Consider the following 26,456-nt stretch of genomic DNA (forward strand, 5'->3'; position numbering starts at 1 on the left):
CCTGAATATGTATACCCTAGAGGAAAGGAGAGACAGGGGAGATATGATTCAGACGTTCAAATACTTGAAGGGTATTAACGTAGAACAAAATCTTTTCCAGAGAAAGGAAGATGGTAAAACCAGAGGACATAATTTGAGGTTGAGGGGTGGTAGATTCAGGGCAATGTTAGGAAATTCTACTTTACAGAGAGGGTAGTGGATGCCTGGAAAGCGCTCCCGAGAGAGGTGGTGGAAAGTAAAACTGTGACATAGTTCAAAGAAGCGTGGGATGAACACAGAGGATTTAGAATCAGAAAATAATATTAAATATTGAACTAAGGCCAGTACTGGGCAGACTTGCACGGTCTGTGTCTGTATATGGCCGTTTGGTGGAGGATGGGCTGGGGAGGGCTTCAATGGCTGGGAGGGTGTAGATGGGCTGGAGTAAGTCTTAACAGAGATTTCGGCAGTTGGAACCCAAGCAGAGTACCGGGTAAAGCTTTGGATTCTTGCCCAGAAATAGCTAAGAAGAAAGAATTTAAAAATTTAAATTGAATCAGGTTGGGCAGACTGGATGGACCATTCGGGTCTTTATCTGCTGTCATCTACTATGTTACTATGTCTAGTTTTGGGTTTAATAAATATATGAAAAATATGTGTTTGTAAAATCCAGTTATTAGCAGGGAAACATACAGGCCATGTATACCAAAAACAAAGCTGACAGCACATAAACCAAAAATTGAAACGGAGAAAAAATAAACCTCAATTGAGGGAGGTTGGGACTTACCAAGTACCCAGCCCTCCACTCATCATCACGGGTTTATAAAAAAACTCCGTGAACATATATATGAGTCACTATTTCATTCGTTTTCATACGTACAAAATCATGTTTTGGTCACTTTTTTTCAAAATCTTTTTTATGTATAAGCGTCAGTATATAGCAATACAGGCCAGAATCCCAAACTTAACTCAATTAGTTAGCAAGGGCTACAGCTTGATTAAATTAGTGCAAGAGCTCTTGGAGATATGAAGCACACAGTCACAAACAATGTGAACAAAATACACTCATCTGGAAAAAGGAGATTTTCACCAAAGGCTTCCAACTCATAATCCCGACAGAAAAGACTTTCTGTTTCGCCCGGCAAGGGCTACTTCAGGGAAAAAGCCATCTTCTACTGTCTCCATATTTCTTGCAACTTGTTGGTAGTGAAGCCGACTCCTCTCAGGAAGGTACTGAGAGGAGTCGGCTTCACTACCAACAAGTTGCAAGAAATATGGAGACAGTAGAAGATGGCTTTTTCCCCTGAAGTAGCCCTTTCCGGGCGAAACAGAAAGTCTTTTCTGTCGGGATTATGAGTTGGAAGCCTTTGGTGAAAATCTCCTTTTTCCAGATGAGTGTATTTTGTTCACATTGTTTGTGACTGTGTGCTTCATATCTCCAAGAGCTCTTGCACTAATTTAATCAAGCTGTAGCCCTTGCTAACTAATTGAGTTAAGTTTGGGATTCTGGCCTGTATTGCTATATACTGACGCTTATACATAAAAAAGATTTTGAAAAAAAGTGACCAAAACATGATTTTGTACGTATGAAAACGAATGAAATAGTGACTCATATATATGTTCACGGAGTTTTTTTTATAAACCCGTGATGATGAGTGGAGGGCTGGGTACTTGTGTAGTCCCAACCTCCCTCAATTGAGGTTTATTTTTTCTCCGTTTCAATTTTTGGTTTATGTGCTGTCAGCTTTGTTTTTGGTATACATGGCCTGTATGTTTCCCTGCTAATAACTGGATTTTACAAACACGTATTTTTCATATATTTATTAATTATTTGGACGTTTTGACCTTAATAAATTGCTAGTTTTGGGTTTAGCCATACTCCTAGGTTTCTTACTCTTCCATGGAAGATTTTAAGGTGTTGCCATTCAAGGTTAGTTGGTATCTTGGGCTGTTTCCTCCTCATTTGTTAATTATCAGTAATTCTGTTTTCTCCTTGGCTATGAGTCCATTTGTTTGGAACTACATGAAGATTTTTTTCTAGGCCTTCTTCGATCCTCTTTTTAGTTTTCACATTTTGTTTCTTTAGTGGGATGATCAGTTGGACGTATGCGTAGATGTAACATTCCCATCCCAGTTTTCTGATGAAGTTCCCTAGCGGAGGAATATGTTGAAAAGCATGGATGACATAGCTGATTCCTGTGGGATTCCTTTGATACTCCTATGTCTGTTTCTTTCCAGTTGCTTGTATGTCCCTGCCATTCTCCCTCGTTAGCATAGATTGAATCCTTTTTTTACAAATAGACTATGACATTTCCTTTGAGGCTCAAGGTCATGCATCTGTTCCAGGCATATGGCACAACAAGATAGAAGGGGCAGAGTTAGCAGTCGAGGAGAAGGGTATAGATAGGAGGGACTTACCAGATGAATGGAGTTCTTGGAGCAGCCTAGGGAGAGATAAATGAGGAGAGATTGAATGATTGCAGAATGAATTGACTTATAGATCAGTAAGAGAAGTTTGAACTGTATATGGAAATGAATGAGGAACCAATGAAGTGACTTGAGGAGAGGGGTAATGCGAGTATGGCTCTTGCAGAATGAATCATGCAGCAGAAATTTGAACAAATTGAAGGAGAAGAGAGATGGTTGAGCGGAAGACCTGAAGGAAGCAAGTTGCTGTAATCTAAGCGAGAGATGATAAGAGTATGGATAAGGGTTTTGAATAATGTACTTGGAAAGGAGAGGTCGGATTTTGATAATGTTATAGAGGAAGATGTGACTGGCTTTAGTGGTTTGTTAGATCTGAGCAGAGGAGAGAGGGGAATTGAAGATGACCCCAAGGTTGGGAGCTGACAAGACAGGGAGGAGGAGAGTGTTCACAGAAATAGAGAAAGGTGGGAAAGGTGGATTTAGGCAGGAAGATAAGGAGCTCGGTTTTAGCCATATTCAGTTTTATTTGGCGGCGACACATCCAGGCAATGTCAGACAGGCAGGCTGAGACTCTGGCCTAGATTCGTGTAGAGATATCTGGTATAGAGAGGTAGATCTGGGAGTCGGCATAGAGGTGATACTGAAAACCATAGGAGGGATGGAAGCAGGTATAGATGGAGAAAAGGAGAGGTCCCAAGACAGAGCCTTAAGGTATACTGATTAATAGTGGGATAGCAGTAGAGGAGGGTCCACTATTGCATACACTGATAGTGCTATGGGAGGGATAGGAAGAAAATCAGGAGAGAACAGAGCCTTGGAATCCCAGTGAGGACAGTGTATCAAGGAGTAGATGGTGATCAATAGTGTCAAAAGCATCAGATAGATCAGAAGGATGTGGATAGAGTAGAGAGGCTGAATAGCCTTTTAACCTTAATGCTGTACTTTCTTCTGGCTCTACCCTGATAGCTCAAGACTTGGTTGACTACTTTCTCTAAAGTACCTTCCTTCTACATTCTTTTTCAACCTCACCACCACCGGTTTGCTCTCCTCAGAATAACCTTTCTCTAACGAGTGAGCTTCCTTGTAGCAGTTTCCTCCATCTGGTCAAAATTTATTTTACCTTCCCTAACTACTTTAGAAGAAACTCTTAGACTATGAAGAAATCTACTTGCCTTCTGGATCTAATACCATCATCTTGGATTCTTGAAAACAAACACGGTTTGTCTTAAGAACATAAGCAATGCCTTCTGGGTCAGACCTTAGGTCAGTCGTGCCCAGCAGTCCGCTCACACGGCGGCCCAACAGGTCCAGGACTTGTGCAGTAATCCTCTATCTATACCCCTCTATCCCCTTTTCCAGCAGGAAATTGTCCACTCCTTTCTTGAACCCCAGTACCGTACTCTGCTCTCTGGAAGCGCATTCCAGGTGTCTATCACACGTTGGGTAAAGAAGAACTTCCTAGCATTCGTTTTGAATCTGTCCCCTTTCAACTTTTCCGAATGCCCTCTTGTTCTTTTATTTTTCGAAAGTTTGAAGAATCTGTCCCTCTCTACTCTCTCTATGCCCTTCATGATCTTGTAAGTCTCTATCATATCCCCTCTAAGTCTCCTCTTCTCCAGGGAAAAGAGTCCCAGTTTTCCCAATCTCTCAGCGTATGAAAGGTTTTCCAAACCTTTTATCAGACGTGTCGCTCTCCTCTGAACCCTCTCGAGTATCGCCATATCCTTCTTAAGGTACGGCGACCAATATTGGATGCAGTACTCCAGATGCGGACGCACCATCGCCCGATACAACGGCAGGATAACTTCTTTCGTTCTTATTGTAATACCCTTCTTGATTATACCTAGCATTCTATTCGCTCTCTTAGCGGCTGCTGCGCACTGTGTCGTCGGCTTCATTATCGTGTCCACCATTACCCCCAAGTCCCTTTCTTGGGTACTCTTATTCAATAACATCCCTCCCATCGTATAGTTGTACCCCAGGTTTCTATTTCCCACATGTAATACTTTACATTTCTCAACGTTGAACTTCATCTGCCATCTCATCGCCCATTCCCTAGTTTGTTCAAGTCCCTTTGCAGTTCTTCGCAGTCCTCTATAGTCCGAGCTCCACTAAATAGTTTGGTGTCGTCCGCAAATTTTATTATCTCACACTTTGTCCCTGTTTCTAGATCATTTATGAATATATTAAATAGCAGCGGCCTGAGCTCCGAGCCCTGCGGGACTCCACTCGTGACCCTCCTCCAGTCTGAGTAGTGGCCCTTCACTCCTACCCTCTGTTTCCTACCCGCCAACCAGTTTCTGATCCATCTATGTACATCTCCTTCTACCCCATGGTTCTTCAGTTTCCAGAGTAGGCGTTCATGGGGCACCTTGTCAAAGGCTTTTTGGAAATCTAGATATATGATGTCTATGGGGTCTCCTTTGTCCATCCGTTTGTTAAGTCCTTCGAAGAAGTGCAATAGGTTCGTTAGGTACGATCTCCCCTTGCAGAAACCATGTTGGCTGGTTATCAGAAGTTCGTTTCTTTCAAAATGTTTATCAATGTTTTCTTTTATCAATGCTTCTACCATTTTCCCCGGAACCGAGGTCAGACTCACCGGTTTGTAGTTTCCCGGGTCTTCTTTAGCCATGAGCATGATTACTAATAGTCTGTCGTCTGGAGATATTCTTTAGACTGGAAAACTGCTATTGTTTATCCTATCGTTAAAAATCACTTCCTTGATTTGTCACAGACATCTAATTTCCATCCAGTCTCTAATCTTCTATTTATATCTAAAGTTTTGGAATGTTTAGTATTTCTACTGCTCTTTTTCCGTTCAGCCTTCCTACGTGCTTTATCCCTCACAATCTGGTTTTGGAAAGTTTCAATCCACTGAAATAATATTAGCTTTTCTACTAAATTATTGTTGCACAGCAGTGGATCAGGGAAAAGCTGTGTTGCTCGTATCTCTGGATTTTTCAGCTGCCTTTAATCTAGGAAATCACTTCCTTCTTATATCTCATCTCAAATCATTAGGAATTTCTGGTACTGCACTTAACTGGTTTGACTTTCCTGACAGGACATTTAAAGTATCATTTTTCTTCCACATCATCATCACTTTGTAAACTTGCCTTTGGAGCCCCTCAGGACTCGGGGCTAGTTTCTCAAAACTTCGTGTTAAAAACCGATGGGCAGCTGTTGCAGCCGTTATTGTAACGATTTTAAAAAAGCGAGACATTCTCCAAAAACACGCATGCAAATGAGGTTGGTGAAGAGTAGCAGTTCGTTAAATTTGTATGTACAAAAAAACCCAAAGATCAGCAGGAGAGATGCCCACTTCCTCCTGCCACCAAGCAACACCCTCCCCCTCCCTAGCAGCGGGAGTGATGCTCACTGCTCAGTGTCGTGGGAGGCGTTGCTTGGCGGCAGGAGGGAGTGGACATATTTCCTGCCGATCTTCCGTTTGGGGTTTTTATTTTTTTTTTTAATTTGAGGGGGGGAAGGTCTGAGCTGTCAAACCTTACTTTCCTGTCGGTGCCTGAGCCAATCAGCACTGATCAGAAAGTAAGGCAACAACAGCTCAGACCCGTTGGCACAATGAGGTTAGAGAATCACTCAGCGATTTATAGAGACTTGCTCGGAGTGATCATTTTAATATTAATGACCTCGTTGTACTACATTTGCATGGCAGTATTGGACACTGTTAGAAAACTTGGAAAAAATCCTCAGTAAGCCATTTTGATAATACACCACTAAAATACATGCACGCTAAACAGGCTGGAACCGGTTTAGCGAGCACATTAAAGGCAGATTTTAGTTTTGAGTCCTTTCTCCTCTGTTTAATATTTTTCTGAGCCCCCTTGCCTTAATGATTCAGGAACACTAAATTAAAAGTTATTTTTATTCTGACAATGTACTGTTAGTTTTTCTTCAAAGTCTAACCAGTCCTAATTTGGGCCCTTTGCAAATATGTTTAGATGTGGTTGATGAATGGGCCTTACAAAAAAACTACTAGAATGTGAGTTACTGGTACTTTTAACTCGCCATCTATTGCTCCTTTTCTGCGCTCCCAGCCCATTCAACTGTTGAATACTATGAAGTATCTTGGGGTTCAAATAGATTCAGTGCTGATATTTCATCCACAATTAGTCTCCGTGGTATAATCGTGTTTTTTTCTCATTACGTAAGATTTGTTCTGTTCATTTTCATATTGATATATCTTGTTATGAGTCTCTCTTTTATGCTCTGGTCACTTCTAAGATAGACTATTGTAGCATTGCTTATACTGGGCTTCCATTGGTAGTCCTAAAAAAATTACAAACTGTACAAAATACTGCTATCAGAATTCTTACTAAAGCTCATAGATATAACCATGTCTCTCCTCATTTTAAAGAGTTTCATTGACTTCCTGTGAAATTTTGTTTAATGTATAAGGCCCTAACCTTAGCGTTTAAGGCTTTACAGTGTTCCCCCATGAATTTGCGGTATGCTTCGACCGCCTCTTCCTGTACTACACCAATCAGGAACTGCATGTCAAACCAGTTCCTGATTGGTGTAGCCTGACCTTAGTAACGGAAAGAGGCAGTTGGAGCATACCGCAAATGATTTCTGCACCCGCCGGCGCCCCAACTGCCCTCTCCTGCCTTTTGACAGACGCAAAACCGCATTTGCAGTTTTTTAAAATTCGCAGGAGTTCCTGGAACGGAACCCCTGCGAATTTCGGGGGAGTACTGTACATTTGGGTCAACCTGATTACTTGGCAAAGCTTCCAGTACCATATAGACCAGTGGTCTCAAACTCAAACCCTTTGCAGGGCCACATTTTGGATTTGTAGGTGCTTGGAGGGCCTCAGAAAAAAAAATAGTTAATGTCTTATTAAAGAAATAACAATTTTGCATGAGGTCAAACTCATCAAATCTTTCCTTTTAGCTAAGTTTTAATAATAATATTGTAATTTATAGCTAGAGACATATGATCAAGAAACAGTTTTATTTTACTTTTGTGATTATGATAAACATACCAAGGGCCCCAAAATAGTACCTGGCGGGCCGCATGTGGCCCCCGGGCCGCGTGTTTGAGACCACTGATATAGACCAACTCGAAGCTTACACTTATCTACTGCCCATCAACTGACTTTACCTTCAGTTCACCTGGTTAAGTTAGCATCAACCTGCAATTCAACCTTATTTTGCTTCTGTCCCAGTGAACTACGGTATGAACTCTCTTTATCTTAGGTTTAGAACTCTGTTTGGCTTAGCATTCCCTTAGATATCCTAATACAGGGAGGATAATTTTGCAGCAATTATTAGATCTGTATCTCTTTTTTCCTGTTTTCTTTACCGTCTTTATGAGCAATTGGCATTCTTTTCCTAATTAACTTTTTGTAAACCACACTGATGTTAATGCGAAGAGCAATCTATAAATACTAATAAACATAAACAAACATAGAGGAGAGCATAGTGTTATAGAAGATAGCTACATTGACAGACTTGTGTGACATAGTAGTTGAGGGGAAGGATGAGACAGTGGTGGAGAAAATGCCAGGGGGGGGACTCTTAGATAATGGCTGTTTAGGTGTCTAAAACTCAGGCACCAGTACAATAGTGCCCAAAAGTCACAGGTGCAAAAACAGCAGCCTCAAACACCTGCATCTAAAGTCACGCTCCTATTTGTTATGAGGTACATAGTTGTTGATATGCGGCCATGCTGGCAGGTAACATCACCGGAAGTTAGGTAAACAGTAGTTGAATTAGTAGAAGCTTATGAGTAGAAATTCTACATCATAGCTTCAGCATTGGGACCAAGTGAGAGGTCTACATTATGTTTTGTTTTATATTTCTTTTGTTTCTTGTGTATTAATAGATATTTTGCTTTGTAACTCACTTTATTTTTGGTAGATGCATGAATAATAGGAATTAAGTAAATAAAAAAAGTAATTCAAAAAGTATGGAAATGGTAACACTAAATGATTACTGAAACTTTGTGAGCAGGGCTTTAATAATTTTAGTAGTCCTAATTGTTGAATGGGAGGGAGGGAGGGAGAAGGGGGACAGTACTGCAGCTGTCCAGCCTCTCCTGTAGGAAAAACTAGGGATCAAATGTTAGTGTAGCTAGAAATTTCAAACAAAATTCCATCCTTTGTTTCCTAGTAAAACTCCCTTGCTGTATATAAATATAAACTTTCAAGGCGTGTGGGAAGATTTTTGAGGGTGGTACATAGGCTAGCTCCCACTCTACATGCTGTCCCATGTGATGTCCAGTAGAGGAGTGGGTGTGGTAAAGTAGTATTACCTGAAACATAGTATTTAAGTTTACCAGGAGCTGCAGAGAAAAGCAGTGTTCTCTTTCTCTGTAAGACTTGAGAGCAAGAGCGAGTGTCCTCAAGAGTAAAGTATGCGCCCCTCTAATTTTGATATGAGTTTTTTCCATCTGCTGTTTGTTTACATGGCCCATATTTTAGAGCCAAACTTGGATTTCTGGTGAGATATTGCTACTCACTGCCATGTCGCTTCAGATGGATTATAGCATAAAGGACTCCTGCCCAGTGTTTGTTATTGTAAATTCTCATTGTTGCTGCTGTGCTCACAAGAAGAACTGCACTAAAGAGGTAGGTAACAAACAATAGGAAATTTGCTGTACTGTCAGACATGAGATGGATTTAAATTAATTAACTCTTCAGTAAAACAGGAAATTAATGAAAGGAAGATTTAGGGAGAAAGCAAGTAAAACTAATTTGTCTTTTAAAATGATTGTTTAATGTAGTAATTGTATAGTTAATAGTGTTTTTGATGCAGTTTTTCTGATTTACCATTTGTATTGCACTATCAAAGTGTGAAAATCAATAAAGACTTACAAAAAAAAAAATTACTTAGATATTCATAATAAGTTGAAAGATCATTTCTTGAAATGGCAACTCTTTTGTCAAGGACACAAAGCAGTAAGTTGTGACTTTTAATCAGGCAGTTTATACCGATTTCCTGTTGGGCAGAAGGCTCATAATTCAGAGTAACAATGTAGTGGAGTGGGAAATGTTTGTAATGAAAATCTAGTTTTACACAGCGTAACTTTTTAATTCTAATTAAACATGTTAAACTAGTATAATGACAGTACCCTTCATAGTGCCTCTTCTAGTGATAGGCTGCTTAATTTGTTACTATATATTTTCTGTTATGTACTGATTGTCAATTTTTTTACACACAGTGTACTTGGAAAATTGAACACTTGCTGTTTTTTTTCTGTAATAGATAAAATAGTCTAATGATATCTGCTAATATCTGACATCAGTTGCTTAAAGAAGAATCCTTGTTTATTATATATTTAATGTATAGTACTTAAATACAATTTTTAACATTTTATGTGAGTAAATTGTCAGAACAGAGGTGTAACTTTGGATTGGTAAAGTGATTTTTTTTTTTTTGGTCCAAGCAACTTCCTTCTCCTTTTGGGCTTACATTTCAGTCAGCACCTGCTTTATGGGAAACAGTGAATTGTCCTTCAAAACCTATATGGGTATCTTCCCCCTCCCTTCAACCTTTATTGCTTCTTTCATATCTTAGTTCAATCTTTACTACAAGCTATGCTTCCTAACCAGGGTTCATGCTCTAGGCTGCTCTCTGCAATCATGTACTCCAATCTGCCTACTAGATTTTGAAGTTGTGATGAATGGTGCCCCTCAGCCCACTACCCATTCAAGGTCTATGAGCTTTACCACAATACCTAACCCAAGGACTGAATCCAGTTCCTCTGTATTGCATGCTTACCTGTGTCAATTTGACACATTACCTTTTCCTTTCCTTTTTTGTTTTAAGCTCATTTTGCAAATTGTGGGTGTCCCAGATTGTAACACCTTTTTAAAGAACCAAATAAAAAGATGTAAATGAGCTTTGTGACCATATAGGTGCCCTTCAGATGCAAAGTTAAATGGGTAAACAGAAGGCACCACAAAACTTATTTTACTTATTTTGCACAGGTGGTGGTTTATATATGCTTATTAGTTATACTAAAATCAGAAGCTCTAATTATAATAAACTACTAGTTAATGCTTTATAAGATTATAGATTACATCGCTAAACATAATGGTAAAGTATTCCGACTCTCAAACTTCCACACACATGATGTTTTGCATAGTTATTATAGTTCCTTCCTCTTGTCTGAGCAGTAACTGTTTTTCTTTGGTAGTAGTTTTTGCCTCTTTCTGTTTGAAAACAGCTGGAGTAAAAAATAAAGTGTGGAACCTGTAGAATTTGTTGAAAAGTGAGACAGAATTGTGATAAAAATCAGAAAGACAAAGTAAAGTTGCTGTTTCTAAATTCTTAGACATAGCATGGCACTTTGAAAATGCGGTTAAGTTTTATATTGAAATCTCTTTTTTATAAACCAAATAGCAACAATACATAACAAACAAAAATCATTTACAGCATATAATCCTCCTCTCCCCTCCCCATGCCAAATGGTTTTTCACAGAATTCCAATTTAAGCGAGAAGTTTATTTTCTTATAACTTCCCATTGTCCTCTACCGAATCACCCCCCCAGTGCATAATTGAGAATTTTAGCTTCTTGTAGTTCTTGCAAAACATTATATAGCTCTGAAGCAAAAAAAAAAAAAAAAAAATAGGTTCTTAAATGTTTTAAATAACCAGTGGGGATAGATGATTTGCTTGCTTGTGACTTATTTTCTTTATTCTCTTTAGCTAATTTGCTCTTCCTGGTCATAACAAAACAGATTTTCTGATCATAATTCAGTTTTTCATAGCCTTCCTATAACTCTATGGTATCAAATGATAGTATTTGTTTTTCTTCTCCCCTTCCCTAGATGTATTAATATGTATAGGTCACCTGCCCAAAAAGCTCCAGGCAACTTACAAGTTCACATTTGTAATCACAACTTCATAATGAGCAAAACAGACCAAACTATAAAATGCATGTTGGACTAAACAGGTTTTACATGTTTTCCAGGAGGCCAAATGGTCACATCTTGAATAAAATACTCCTAAGCAGCCATATTCCAAGATTCTGTGGCATAATTAGAAAAAGCTCTCTTGATTGTCTCTGCATTTTTCAAGTCAGCCACCCCCGATTTTTGCAAAACAAAGTCTTGAGATGACTGGAGCATATATGTCAGTTAATCATTAGTTTCATCCACATTACTTATGGGTCATCCAGAAATAACACCTTAAAAACAATTGATAATACTTTAAATTGTATCTGGTAATTTACTGAAAGCCAGTGCAACATATGTAGTGCTGGCAGAACCAAGTGACAAATATAAGAACATAAGAATTGCCATACTGGGAGAGACCGAAGGTCCATCAAGCCCAACATCCTGTTTCCAACAGTGGCCAATCCGGTGTCGGGTCAAAAGCGCGCCGGGACAAAGGCGCGTGCTGACAATTGAGCGCAGCGCGGAGGTGCGCGCTGAAGAAAATTACTGTTTTTATGGCTCTGACGTGGGGGGGGGGGGCGCGTGGGGGGGGAATCCCCCCACTTTACTTAATAGAGATCGCGCCGCGTTGGGGGTTGTAACCCCCCACATTTTACTGAAAACTTCACTTTTTCCCTGTTTTTAGGGAAAAAGTTAAGTTTACAGTAAAATGTGGAGGGCTAAAACCCCCCACAACGCCGGCACGATCTCTATTAAGTAAACTGGTGGGGCTCCCCAATAAAAACCCCCGTTGGAGCCCCTAAAAACTGTAATTTTCTTTGGCGCACGCCTCCGTCTTGCGCTCAGTTGTCGGCGCGCGCCTTTGTCTTTCGCGGGGTTGTCTATGAACCGGCCAATCCAGTTCACAAGTACCTAGCTAGATCCCAAGTAGTAAAACAGATTTTATGCTGCTTATCCTAGGAATAACTAGTGGACTTCCCCAGGTCATCACAATAATGGCCTATGGACTTTTCTTTTAGGGAAATTATCTAAACCTTTTTTAAGCCTTTCTAAGCGAACTGATTTCACCACATTCTCTGGCAGCAAATTCCAGAGTTTAATTACACGTTGTGTGAAGAAATATTTTCTCCAGTCTGTAGCTTCATCGCATGCTCCCTAGTCCTAGTATTTTTGGAAAGAGTAAACAAGTGATTCACATCTACCCTTTCCATGCCACTCAGTATTACCCCTGAGCCATCTCTTCTCCAAGCTGAAGAGCCCTAGCCGTTTTAGCCTTTCCTCATAGGGAAGTCATCCCATCCCTTTTATCAATTTTGTCACCCTTCTCTGAACGTTTTCTAATTCCGCTACATCTTTTTTGAGATATGGTGACCAGAATTACCCACAGTATTCAAAGTGTGGATGTACCATATTGTGATACTAGGGCATTATAGTATTTTCATCTTTGTTTTCCATTACTTTCCTGATAATTCCTAACATTCTATTTGCTTTCTTAGCCATTGACGCACATTGAGATGAGGGTTTCAATGTTTCCTCAACGAAGACACTTAGATCTTTTTCCTGGTTAGTGATTCCTACCATGGAACCCTGCATCATGTAGCTATAGTTCAGGTTCTTCTTTTCCACATTCATCACTTTGCACTTGCTCACATTAAACATCTGCCATTTTGATGCCCAGTCTTCTAAGTTCACAAGGTCCTCTTGCAATTTAACAACTTTGAACAACTTTGTCATCAGCAAATGTAATTATCTCATTAGTTATTCCCATCCCTAGATCATTGATAAATATGTTAAAAAGCAGCAGTCCCAGCACCGATCCCTGGAGAACCCCACTATTTACCTTTCTCTATTGAGGATATTAACCATTTAAACCTAGTCTGTTTTTCAACCAGCTCTTAATCCATAATAGGATATTACCTATCCCATGATGCTCTTATTTTCTCAGAAGTCTTTCATGAGGTACTTTGTCAGTTTTTTGAAAATCCAAATACACATAAGAACATAAGAATAGCCTTACTGGGTCAGACCGATGGTCCATCAAGCCCAGTAGCCCGTTCTCATGGTGGCCAATCCAGGTCACAGTATCAACGGGCTCACCTTTATCCACATGTTCATTCACTCCTTCAAAGAAATGCAATGGATTAGTGAGACAAGATTTCCCTTGTTAACTTTTTCTCATTAATCCATGCTTATGTATATGTTCTATCATTTTGTTCTTTATAATAGTCTCTACCATTTTACCCGGCACAGGTGTCAGTCCAGTGTTCTCCCCAGAAATTTTTTCCAGCCGGGTGGCATGAGAAAGTAGCCAGGCGGGGCGGGATGGGGAAATTTGGTGGTGGAGAAAATGAAAAGGTCCTTTTACTAAGGCTTGCTAGCCATTTTAACATACGCTAAACGCTAACGTGTCCATTATAGTTTATGGATGCATTAGCGTTTAGTGTGCGCTAAAATAGCTAGCACGCCTTAGTAAAAAGATCACTAAATGTGCACTATTTTTATTAGTTAATTGTTAATTATTTTCCAATGCTCAATATGACTTTCTTTTTTAAAGTTTGACACTTAGGCAATATTCCAGTAGCATTTAAGCCACCCTTGAAAAAAAGTAATGCAGATCCTCTTATTCCGAATAACTAATGACCAGAATCAAACTTTCCATTTCTTTCAAAACTACCGTACTTCAAACTCAAGTTGAATCAGTTAATGCTTTGCATCCCCGGCAATCTGTGTTTTAAGACACAGCACAGAGACAGTAGTTCCTGCCTTAGGGCTCCTTCTACAAAGCTGCAACAGCAATTCTGCCACAGCAAATGCACTGAAGCCCATAGGAATTGAATGGACTTTGGTGCATTTGCCATGGGAGAATTGCTACTGTGGCTTTGTAAAAGGGACCCTTACTTAGTGAACTCCATACTAGTCACCTAGAGACTAATGTTTCTCAACTTCTTCAAGCCAAGTACCCCCCTAAGTCTAACAAATACTAACTGAGTATCTCAGTCCAAGCTCCATCCCTGACCTCACTCCCATTATAATAGTACTAATTGTAATGCAATTTCTTCCATTCATTTTTCATGTACACACAACCCTACTGTACAACCATTAAAATACTCCTCCCCAATGTCAAAATTATAAAAATCCTATTAATACAAAAATAATAATAATGCAAAATACATTTATAAGTCCAACTTTAAAAGCAAGGATAAGCCTCCCCCAAACAATAAGATGTATAATCTAGAAAAGTGTTTCTCTACAGCGCTGCAACTGCATCAATAACCCCAGGACTACCATACATTCTTCAAGCATCCAGTCCCTGCTCTATTAAATAACACCAGTTACGACCTCCACTACAGAATCATTTTTTTCGGGGGGGGGGGGGGGGGCAAGGTCGCAACGGTTCTTAGTCATTCACGCGCGGGACTTCAGTGCACCGACATTTCAGCGCAGACAAATCAACACGACTCCAGCAGGCCGCCTAAAAAGTTACTTTTAAAGAGCTCCGACGCGGGGTGTGAGTGGGGAACCCCCACCAGTTTACTTCATACTGTTCACGCTGCCATTGGGGGGAGTTGTGGGGTTGGAACCCTCCATTATAGAGCAAACTTAACTTTTTCCCAATATTTTAGGAAAAAGTTCAGTTTTCTCTATAATGACACCCCCCCAACGGCAGCGCAAAAATATGAAGTAAAGTGGGGAGGTTCCCCCCACACTCCCGTCAGAGCTCTTTAAAAGTAACTTTTTAGGCGGCGCGCTGGGGTCTTGCACCGATTTGTCTGTGCAGAAATGTAGGCGCGCCGAAGTCTCGCGCGCTTTTGTCCTATCACCGGTCGAAAGTAGCTTTCACTATGTTTTATGTTCCCAAATACCTGTAAACATAAATAAATAAATGTGCTTAGACTTCCAGACTTGTGTGTTTAAAGTCAAGGGTTGAATGGAAAGAGTTAATCCTAAATACCAGAAAGTCACAGGCAAATAATGAATTAGTTTAGTCACAGTGGCACTCGGTGTCTCACCCCCTGGGGCTCCGGCTGTAACGGCCTTGGAATAGTTGGGTCTGGTTAGCGGTTTGGGGCTTGTGGGCGCTGCCAGAGCCAAGCTGCAGTGGGCAACAGGAGCCAGGCAGCCAGAGCCATGGCTGCCATGGTTCCAGCCCTGGTGCCGGGCATCTTCCACCTTCTCTTCCCCCGGTAGCCACTTGACTTGACTTGCCCCAAACCGATGCTGAGCAGGAGCTGCTGAAAGCCTTGCACCATCAGCGAGCTGTTGTCGCCGTAGCGTGTGAAAAGCACATGCAACTGCCGCCGCTGAGCCAGCAACACCCGCTCCCGGTCCACGGCCAGCTCTAGCTCTACACTGTTTCCGCCACCGGCCGCGCAATGAGAACAAGGGTGGAGAGATGAGCCCCTTCCCTCCCAATTCACACATCTGTTGGCAAAGTCGCTAGGCAAATCATAAGCTTCCCTCCATAGCTCAGTGACGGAGGGAAACTTACAATTTGCTTCGGGCCTTCCTCGTTGCCGGGTCCTGACTTCGCGGAAACAGAAAGTAGGCAGGACCCGGCAGCGAGTTGTAAGCTTCCATCCGTCGTTGACCAGTCTCTTGCCTTAGCCCGTAGCGAACTCATGCTTCGGGGCTCTAAGGTGTGTGTGCCGGTTTCCCTTCTCTTCTCCCCCCCCCCCCGGACGTAACTTCCGGTTTCGGAGGGAAGTCGGCACACACACCTTAGAGCCCGAAAGCATGAGTTCGTGTCTCCAAGCCGGTGAGAGGTGGTTTTGGGGGGGGGATTTTTTTTTACATTGAGGGGTGGCAGCTGCAGGATTCCTGATAGATGACAGCTGGGCAGTCATCTAAATTAGGCGGGCGGAGCGCCCGGCTAAAAGGCCCTGGGGAGAACACTGCAGTCTATAATGTCCCAGATCTCCTCCCCCAAAGCTACTAATTCAGGTAAATCTTGTAATTTGTTTTTAACGTAAAATTTAATCAAGACCCAAAGCCAGAAACGCACAAGACAGGGATATCATACACATACATGCTCAAGAAGAAACATTGGCTTCTAACAAGCGTGTATGAAACATGCCTGTCTCTCCCAAAAACTCAAAAGAAGTGTGATTTTACTATCCTCCACTAAAAATATATAGATACACATTTTTTTCTCATTACTCACAGTCAAAACACTGGCACTAATGGCACCCCTGGCCCAGTCGCTGCTTTTTGTTGCCAAAAGCTGACGCTGCTCTTCGAAAATGCCTTGGCGATTTTTAAGAATCCTCCGGTGGACTCATATCGGTGTCAAAAAGCACATTTCCATGCCATTGTCGGAGACTGCTAGAAACCTCGCTAAAGACAGATAATCCATTTTGATAATCTGCCACTAAAATGCATGCAGGCTAAACCGCCGGAAAACAGTTTAGCTATGGCGTTAGTTTTGAGAATCTTGCCCTCTGTCCTTTCTACTTTGTTGCACCATAAACCTGGAACAAATTGCCTGATTTGGTACATCAAGCTCCGTCTCTGGCAGTATTCAAATCCATACTCAAAGTCCACTTCTTTGAAACTGCTTTCAATTCCAAACTCCAACCTACCTGCTAAGCACCAATATCTGTCTTACCATTCCCTCTGTAATTCCCCCATCTGAGCACTGTGTATAGATGCACCTTCTTGTCCAGTCTGTCTCTCTTGACTAGATTGTAAGGTCTTTTGAGCAGGGACTGTCTCTGTATGTTTTGATGTACAGAGTTGCATATGTCTAGTAGCATTATAGAAATAAGTAATAGTAATAAAGATCTCTCCTTTTTACCCACCCCCTCGTAAAATGCTTTCAATGTTAGGGTGAACCTGTTTAAATTCATTTGCAAATTGAAGATTCTGGCTTATTTCTTCACCAAACAGTACATAGTAATAAGTTACAGTCATACCACCACCATGCTCTGCCCTTATGCATGCTCATAGGAAGTTACATGCTAAACAAACTTGCACCCATGCTGCTTTTCTGTGCAATTTATGCGCAGTTATAAAATTTCCTTTCATGTATTTACTTTGAGTGATTTCCATTATCTCCATTTTGTGCTAAAAAAACAAACATTTTGTGCCAGAAACAAACATTTTTCTTTCCTTTCTTTAAAAGGAAATGATAGAGCCGATTACCATAGACAGTATTTTTAAAACTCCATCTAACATTTTCTTTTTTTAAAAAAAGACAATTATGAATCATGCATGCAATGTGGAGGACCCATATTTGACATTTGAGCTTGCATTCTGCTTTTCCAAGGTGGTTGAAGATGCTGCAGAGACGGTGAATGTAGTTTTGCATCTTGGTATTTATTGTTCAACAGCTGTTGGACTACAAGCACACACAAATTTTAGACTTAACAAGTTCTGGAGTTAGTCATGGTCTGTAGCTGACTGAAGACTGTCACAGCAATGACTGAGCTAAATATTGGAGGGGAGAGGGAGGGAAGTACCATGTTTCCCCAAAAATAAGACACTGTCTTATATTAATTTGGGGCCCAAAAAGCACACTAGGTTTTATTTTCAGGATAGTTCTTATTTTTTTCTTGTACATGATCATCTCTCCCTTCCTCTCCTCCACCCCAATTCTTCCTCTTGCCTTTCTCTCCCCCACAAGTGCAGCATCCTTCCTCCTCTCTCACCCATACCCTTGTGCCCTCCCTCTGCAGCATCTTTCTAACCTTCCCTCCCTCCCATTCCCCCCGTGCAGAAGAACCTTTGCACAGCATCTCTCCATCCCTCCCTCCCATCTCTTGTGCAGCTGAACCCTTCCACAGCTTCTATCCCTCCATCCCCATGTGCAGCATCTTTCTATCCCTCCCACACATCCCCCCCGAATCCCACGCAGCCGAATCCCCGTTGACCCTTCCATCTCTCCCTCCCTTCTGAACCCTGCCGACATACCTTCTTCCAAACGACAACGTCGGCAGCAATCTAAACAGCCTGCTTCGCGGCCTTCTCTCGCCGGGGCGTTCCATGTGGTGCGTTGCTGATGACATCATCAGTGATGTGACGGGAGAATGCCGCAAAGCAGCTTGTTTAGATTGCTGCCGACGTCGTTTGGAAGAAGGTATGTCGGTCTCACGGTCAGCGGGGTTCGGATGGGAGGGAGAGATGGAAGGATCAGTGGGGTTCAGCTGCACAGCGTGGGGGGGAGGGGAGAACGCTGCTTCCTGTGAATCCAGCGCTTCAATTAGGGCTTATTTTTGGGGTGGGGCTTATAGTAAGACCTACCCCAAAAATCATGCTAGTTGAGAATGAAAGCTTATGGTCCTTAACCCAATAGAAGCTGGTTCTAATTCAGCTACTATAATAGTCCTTAATTCATGAGAAAGCTGCTAAGTGTGAAAAAAAATTTGCATTGCATTTTTAGTAATGAAATTGGTGCATAGACTGGAGTGATAGTAAATATTTTTGCTGTGTATTGGTTAGAGCAGTGGTTCCCAACCCTGTCCTGGAGGACCACCAGGCCAATCGGGTTTTCAGGTTAGCTCTAATGAATATGCATGGAGCAGCTTTGCATGCCTATCACTCCCATTATATGCAAATCTCTATCATGCATATTCATTAGGGCTAGCCTGAAAACCCGATTGGCCTGGTGGTCCTCCAGGACAGGATTGAGAACTACTGGGTTAGAGCACAGAACTGCAAACCTGAGTGAAAGATTAGGTTTCTTACTTCTGCTAATATTCCTTCTTGTAAATCTCCTCTGGAGGCTGAACTCGTGGGTTCTTGTATGTCTGATAGCTTCTGTTGCAGGGTTACTAAAAGTTGTTCCTTCCCCTTTGAGCTACCTACCCGGGGGCTTCCTGTCATGCTCAGTTAGTAGAAAAGCCAGGTAGATCTATGACAACAGGAAAAGAAGAAAAAAAAGAGCACGGGAACTCCTGCCACCAGCCAATTCTGCTCAAGAAAACATCACATTAAAAACTAAGGCCAAAAAAGGCTAACTGTAATCAAAGACATAATGTAAACATTATAAAACTGCAAAACATAGGAAATTTATGGAACATAGACACAGCCTGAAGAGCAGAAGGGGACCCCACCAACCCCTAAGCCTTACCAAGAGGAATATGCTTGTAATTCTTAGTGAGGCTGGTCAAAGACAGAAATGTAGCTTACCAGTTACTGAAGAGGCGACCTGCGAATTGGACAAAACAGATGGGCGGGAGTTCAGCATCCAGAGGAGATTTATAAGAAGGAAGACTAGCAGAGGCAAGAAACCTAATCTTTCATTCTTGTATAATCCCTCTGGAGGCTGAACTCGTGAGACGTATCAAAGCAGTCCCAAATCTCAGGGGGGGGGGCCCGATGAGCCCGCCGCGAGAACAGAAGCACCAAAGGCCGTATCACCCTTAGCTGCCACATCAAGCCGGTAAAACCTGGAAAAGGTATGAAGGGAAGCCCATATGACCGCCCAACAAATCTCCTCAGGCAAGACCGCATGAGATTCAGCCCACGAGGAAGCCATTCCTCTGGTAGTGTGAGCCTTCACCCCAAGGGGAGTCTTCTTCCCCGCCGCCACATTGCCTGCAGAAATGGCTGCACTTATCCAATGCAAAATGGTAGCCTTGGAAGCAGGCTGACCCCGATGCGCGGGGCCCACCAGGACAAACAGATGGCCTGACAGACAGAAGGTGTTAGTGGCCTCCTGGTATCTCACAATGAGACACCGTACATACAGAGACCGCAAAACACGGTCCTGTGACATGGAATCCAAAGGAACAAAGGCTGGCAAATGAACTTCTTGGTTGATGTGGAAAGTGGAAGCCACTTTTGGAAGAGAAGAAGGTGCACAGTCCTCAAAATCACCGCAGACTCCGTGATGCGAAGAAAGGGACCTCTGCACAATAAAGCCTGAAGCTCTGACACTCGCCATGCCAATGTAACTGCCCACCAGGAAGATGGTCTTAATGGTAAGATTTTACAGAGAGATCCCATCCAGGGATTCATAGGGTGACAAGATAGGGAGCACAGGACCAAATTCAGGTTCCACGATGGGCAAGGCAGTCACAACGGAGGCCTCAGCCTCCCAGCTCCTCTCAAGATCTGGACAGCATCCGAGTGAGAAGCCAGAGAATCCCTGAATGAAGAGGAACCTAAACAGGAGAGTTCTGCAATCTGAACGCATAGAGAAGGCCAGCCTGCAGGAAGTCCACCACACACCAAGCCTGAAAACACCTCCAGGCTTTTGCGTAGGCCGATACAGTTCAGTGTTCTCCCCAGCGCTTTTCAGCCGGGCGCTCCGCCCAGCAAATTTAGATTACCGCCCGACTGTCATCTGCCGAATCCTGCTGCCGCCACTGCTTAACGCGCAGCCTGAAGAGCCGCCGAAAGACTCCCGCTGGACTTTAAAATAAACAAAACCCAGCAAGCGACTCGAACCCGGCTTCCCTCCGAAACCAGAAGTTACGTCGGGGGGGGGGGGGGGGGTAGAGAAGAGAAGCTGGCACGGACCATTAGAGCACCGGAGCGAAGGAAAGAAAGGAGAAGAGAGAGTTCCCAGAGCATAGGGGACGGGGTGTTGACAGAGAGAGAAAAATGGAGAGGTGGCAGAGCTGAAATCAATCATGTACAAAGGAGAAGAGAAGGGGCACAGGATAGACAGTTTATTGAAGGAGCATAAAAAGAGGGAAGATGCCATATGGAACGGGGAGAGGGTGGACAGTGGATGGAAGGGGCTGATGCTGCATGGAAGACAGAGCGGACAGATGCTGGCTAGAAAGAAGAGTGAAGACAAGATGATTAAAGCAGAAACGACAAAAGGTAGAAAAAATTTTTTTTGTTGCTTTACATAGAATCAAGTAGTATTGTATCTATTGATTAAAGTTTATAAATAGGAAATGGAAATAAGGCAGTTTTTTGGGGACTAAACCCCTGTCCTCAGGTCAGGACAGGATACCATACCATAACAGCAGGGGTGCCCAAATGGTCGAGCGCGATCGACCAGTAGATCACAAAGGCAATGTGAGTCAATTGCGTTGCCTTGGCAATCTTTTTCTTCCTGCGCCAGGCCAGGTGCGTACAAGCGCCGGACTCAGACTTCACCTCTGACGTCAATTCTGACGTCAGAGAGGAAGTTCTGGGCCAGCCAATTGCTGCCTGGCTCTTCCTCTCCGACGTAAGAATTGACATCAGAGGTGAAGTCTTGTGAGTCCAGCACTTGTACATTCCTGGTCTGGCTCGTGGAAGCAGGGAGAAATCGGCATGGTGGCTTAGGGGGTAGGGAAAGAATCGGGGAAGTGGAGAAATTGGCGCGATGGTTTTGGGGGGGCAGGGGGTGAGAGAAAGAAAGAGAGACAGAAAGAAAAAGGGGAGGGGCAGAAAGAAAAAATATTGGATTTATAGTCAGAAGAAGGAAGTTCAAACAGAGACTCATGAAATCACCAGACAAAAAGGTAGGAAAAATGATTTTATTTTCAGTTTAGTGATCAAAATATGTCTGTTTTAAGAATTTATATCTGCTGTCTATATTTTGCACTATGGCCCCCTTTTACTAAACCGCAATAGCGGTTTTTAGCGCAGGGAGCCTATGAGCATCGAGAGCAGCGCAGGGCATTCAGTGCATCTCCCTGCTCTAAAAACCAGTATTATAATTTAGTAAAAAGGGAGGGGGTATATTTGTCTATTTTTGTATAGTTGTTCCTGAGGTGACATTGCATAGAATCGTCTGCCTTGACCTCTTTGAAAACCCGCGGAATATAAATGATAATTAACATTTTCTCTGCGTACAGTGTGCTTTGTGGGTTTTTTAAAAATTTTATTTTTGGTAGATCATTTTGACTTGGTCATTTTAAAAGTAGCTCGCAAGCCCAAAAAGTGTGGCCACCCCTGCTGTACAGTCATTTCTTGTATGACTGGATGAGCTATATTTATCTTTTTTTTTTTAGTTGTTTAAATTCATGCAGAAATAAATGGCTAGATTGAACATAATGACTTCATTAATGCCTTTCCCTTTTTTAGACCTCTATACCATTTGAAAGAGGGCAAATACTTCTTAAATTTAGTAAAAATATTCTGGTAGAAGTGTCAAACCTTAAAAAAGGAAGTCATATTGAGCATTGGAAAATAATAATAATAATTATCTAATAAAAATAGTATACATTTAGGGCTCCTTTTACTAAGTTCCGATAGTGGTTTTAGTGTGCGCTTAGCGCGCGGAGGAATTGCCATGCGCGCTAGATGCTAACGCCAGCATTGAGTTGGCGCTGGTTTTCCCACGTAGTGCAGGGGTTTGCGCGCGCAAAAAATGCTAGCGCACCTTAGTAAAAGAGGGGGTTAATTTTCCCCACCACCAAATTTCCCCATCCCGCCCCACCCGGCTACTTTTTCATGCCACCCGGCTGGAAAAAATTTCTGGGGAGAACACTGCAGTTGATTTCTGCTTGCGCTGCAGTAGCGTGGCAATAACCACAGAGGAATACCACCAGGCTGCCCGCTCAAGAGCCAGGTCGTAAGACCAAAGCAGTCCGAATCTTGAAGTGCAATCAGCCCCTGCGTGAGCAACCTCCGATGGCAAGGAAGACGCAGACCTCTCTGTGAGGACAACCTCACAAGGTACCAGGTCCTGGGCCAGTCGAGCCACAAGGATCACTGGACCCCTGTGAGAGGATACCTGACGCAGCACTCACCCCATCATAGGCCACAGGGGAAAGACATACAGGAGTTCCTTTTCGGGCCAAGGTTGAACCAGAGTGTTGAGTCCTTCGCTGCCAACCTCCCGTCATAAGCTGAAAAATCTGCCTTCCTATTCTGAGAAGACACCATCAGATCGAAGGTAGGACGACCCCAGCGGCGCACTATAGTCTCGAACACTAACCCGGACAGGGACCATTCTCCCTGGTCCAGAGTCTGATGACTGAGAAAGTCTGCCTGAACGTTGTCTACACCGGCCACATAAGCCGTGGACAAGGCCAACAGATGTCGTTCCGCCGAAGCAAAGAGTAACCAATCCTCCAAGCCCAGCAGGGGATTCCTTGTACCCCCAGTTGACATAGGCAACAGCCGTCGCATTGTCCGAGAACATATAGACACCCTTGAAATCTCAGCAGAGACACCCTTGAAATCTCAGCAGAGCAAACTGGATCCCTCGCAGCTCCAGTCAATTGATGGACCATCTGCTCTCCCACGTTGTCCAATGGCAATGGACCGGGACCGACATGCAAACTGCACCCCAGCCAGGGAAGCTCATGTCTGTGGTCAGGATCACCCAGTAAAGACCTGCAGAGGAAGCCCTTTGTTCAGAGTGACCAAAGGCCAACCAAGGAAGCTTCACCCCCAGTGCATCTCTCTGGGGATTCCACTGTGTCAGAAGTGAAGACTGAAGAGGACATAGGCAAGCTCTTGCTCACGGAATCACATCTATGGTTGCCACCATGAGACCCAACACCTGTAGGTACTGCCGAGACCGCTAACATGTCCCAAATCGCACTCCTGAGTTTGAGTTTTCTGGATTCTGGAAGAAATACTCGATTTAGACCTGTGTGGAACCGGATTCCCAGGTACTCCAAGTCCTGGGTCGGCTTGAGGCGACTCTTCTTCAGATTGATCACCCATCCGAGATGTTCCAGCAAAGACACCACTTGGCGAACTACCAAGCGGCTCTGCTCCCACAAGGGAGCTTTGATCAGCCAGTCGTCGATATACAGATGCTCGAGCACAATCCAGAGATCGCGGATGGGCAACCACCACCATGATCTTGGCTGAACAGACTGCCGCACCGGAGTCTGAGAGGGAGACACAGGCTTTCATGAGAAATCGGGCTATGCCTGATACATCATATCCACAAATTCTGGCGGAAAATAGTCCCAGGCGGTCAGAGCCAATCTGTGGGACTCGGATTTGGAATGTTTTGAAGACTTATGAGACTTTTTCCTAGAACTGTGCTTGCGTTTCGCGAAAGCGCCTTCCTCGCCCAATTTTGGCACCTCTGATGCTGGAATCGCGTATCCAGCAGAATCGGATGAAAACAGTGCCTCTCCGGAGGAGGATAGTGCAGAATCCACAAACGGTTCACGCCCCTTGCGGGCTGCGGCGCATGGAATACACAGCTGCGAAACCGCAAGCCATCCGCTGCTTTTACAGTATGAATCCATGCCATCCTGGCCTGAGGTGGCCATCTGTGAAGTTTGGAGCAAAAACGAAGTTTCTAAGTCCAAAATATATAGTTTTAAAAACTTTAAAGAAAATCTAAGATGGCCACCGCGGGTGCTGATTTTGACTAAAAAAATGCAGGAAAATGTGAAAAACAGCGATTTTAGGATTTTACAGGTGGGGGTACCAGAGCATGCTGGGAAACCACCCAAAAACCGATTTGAGCACCCCGCAAAATCGGCAAACTCTGACTCACAGATACCACAGAGACATGTGCTGCAATGAAAGTCTATGGCAGCCTGCAATACACAGTACATGCAATGAGATCAGTACCTCAGGAGCTGATTAAACTGGAATTTTCAGGTCTTCTGACCACCTCACCTTCCCTGTCACCTCAGATACTGACCACCAGGACCCCTCAGGGAAATCAGGGAAGACACGCGGTGCAGTTCTGATCCTGGTGTACCTCCACGGAACCGCAGCAGCCTGCGCTCTACCCCTCTGTGAATGATCCCGGAGACCCGATCCAATCTGCAGGCTGTCCAGAGGGCTTACAGAGTACCCTCCAGAAGTAGACGAAATTTAAGATGTCTGCGATCTGCCGCCAAAGGATCACTCGCACAGAGTTGATCCGCAGCATGTGGGCAAACCTGCAAAATAAATTAAAAAAAGACTAGGAATTGAAAACAAATCATGAGCAGAATAGACTGATTTCAACCATGCAGAGAAGCTGCAGGATCAAAACTGAGCATGACAGGAAGCTCCCGGGCAGGTAACCCAAAGGGGAGGGAACAACTTTTAGTAACCCTGCAGCAGAAGCTATCAGACATACAAGAACCCACAAGTTCAGTCTCCAGAGAGATTGTACAAAAATTCCTATTCACTGCTTGCTCTATGTATAATATTGAAGAAAAAAAAATCACATAAGTACTGTATATTCCAAATTAGAATTTGATCTGTTTAGGACAGACATTTACAACTATGCAGTTTATTAAAAATAAATATATATAGAAAACACTTTCTGGTAAGCATATATTGGTTGTTTTTGGGTAAACTTATCAGTGCTATTTCCATTTCTTTTTTCTGTGTGATTTAGGGAGTTAAGCCAGCCAGCTTTGATAAAGTCGCTATTCCTGAGGTAAAAGAGATTATTGAAGGATGTATCCGACAAAACAAAGATGAAAGGTGAGTACTGTCTGGACTCAGTAACTTTTTACTCTCACCTAAAAAAAAAACAATCCAGTGTTCAAGGCAAGATGTATTTATTGGAAAGATTTATATCTCTCATTTCACAAATCTAAGTGGGTCACAGTATTAAATGATTCAAAAACCTATAATGAAGGTAAAAACAATGTAAATTTAGATTAAAATACCATGATAAAATAATACATAGAGAAAGTTCCATAAAAATGTTTGTCATAATATAAAATACAAGTAACCCTGCTTACAAACAAACTAGTGAATACAAAGGATAAAACCACTTTCCCCATCCCTACATTTCAGCAAAAGACATCTATTTAGTTAAGAACCTAAGAATTGCCGCCGCAGTTGACGGAAATGCCTTCTGTAACACAAGTTAAATTAGTTGTATGTTTTTTTTAGAAAAATAGTTTCCCAAGCTCCAATAGAAGCTTGTTCCAAAGAGCAGGAGCTTTGCATCATAAAAGTCATTTATCCCAGGACAAGCAGTCAGCATATTCTCACATGTGGGTGACATCACCGATGGAGCTCTGGTACGAACACTTTAAAATGCATCACCACTTTAAGGGCCTGTTTTACAAAGCTGCACAGCAACAGCCCTGAAGCCCTTTAATCTCTATGGGCTTTGGAGCTGTTGCCGCGTGGCTTTGTAAAACAAGCCCTAAGTCTTTCAGAAAGTTCACAATAGCCCGCACCGCGCATGTGCAAGTGTCTTCCTGCCCGACGTAGGCACACAGTCCCTCAGTTTCTTAGTTTCCACGGAGCAAAGAAGTCACGTTTCAACGGCCATTGATAGTTTTTTGCCTTCCCGCTCTCGCAGTTTTCTTTTACTCTTGTTATTTCTTCTTTCTTTATTTTATTTTTCGTTAATCAATAAAATTTTTTTTA

At 42.8% G+C, this 26,456-nt stretch overlaps 1 protein-coding gene across 1 annotated transcript in view; it reads left to right on the forward strand.

The window, feature by feature from the left end:
- WNK1 (WNK lysine deficient protein kinase 1) overlaps positions 1-26,456 on the forward strand; it is a 538,182-nt gene that overhangs the window by 148,519 nt on the left and 363,207 nt on the right. The window contains 1 exon segment of the mRNA XM_033953429.1: positions 25,465-25,553. Within this exon segment, the coding sequence (XP_033809320.1) occupies positions 25,465-25,553 (89 nt within the window).

Source organism: Geotrypetes seraphini, chromosome 7 (genome assembly GCF_902459505.1).
Source record: "Geotrypetes seraphini chromosome 7, aGeoSer1.1, whole genome shotgun sequence".
In the NCBI taxonomy this organism is placed as follows: Eukaryota; Metazoa; Chordata; class Amphibia; order Gymnophiona; family Dermophiidae; genus Geotrypetes; species Geotrypetes seraphini.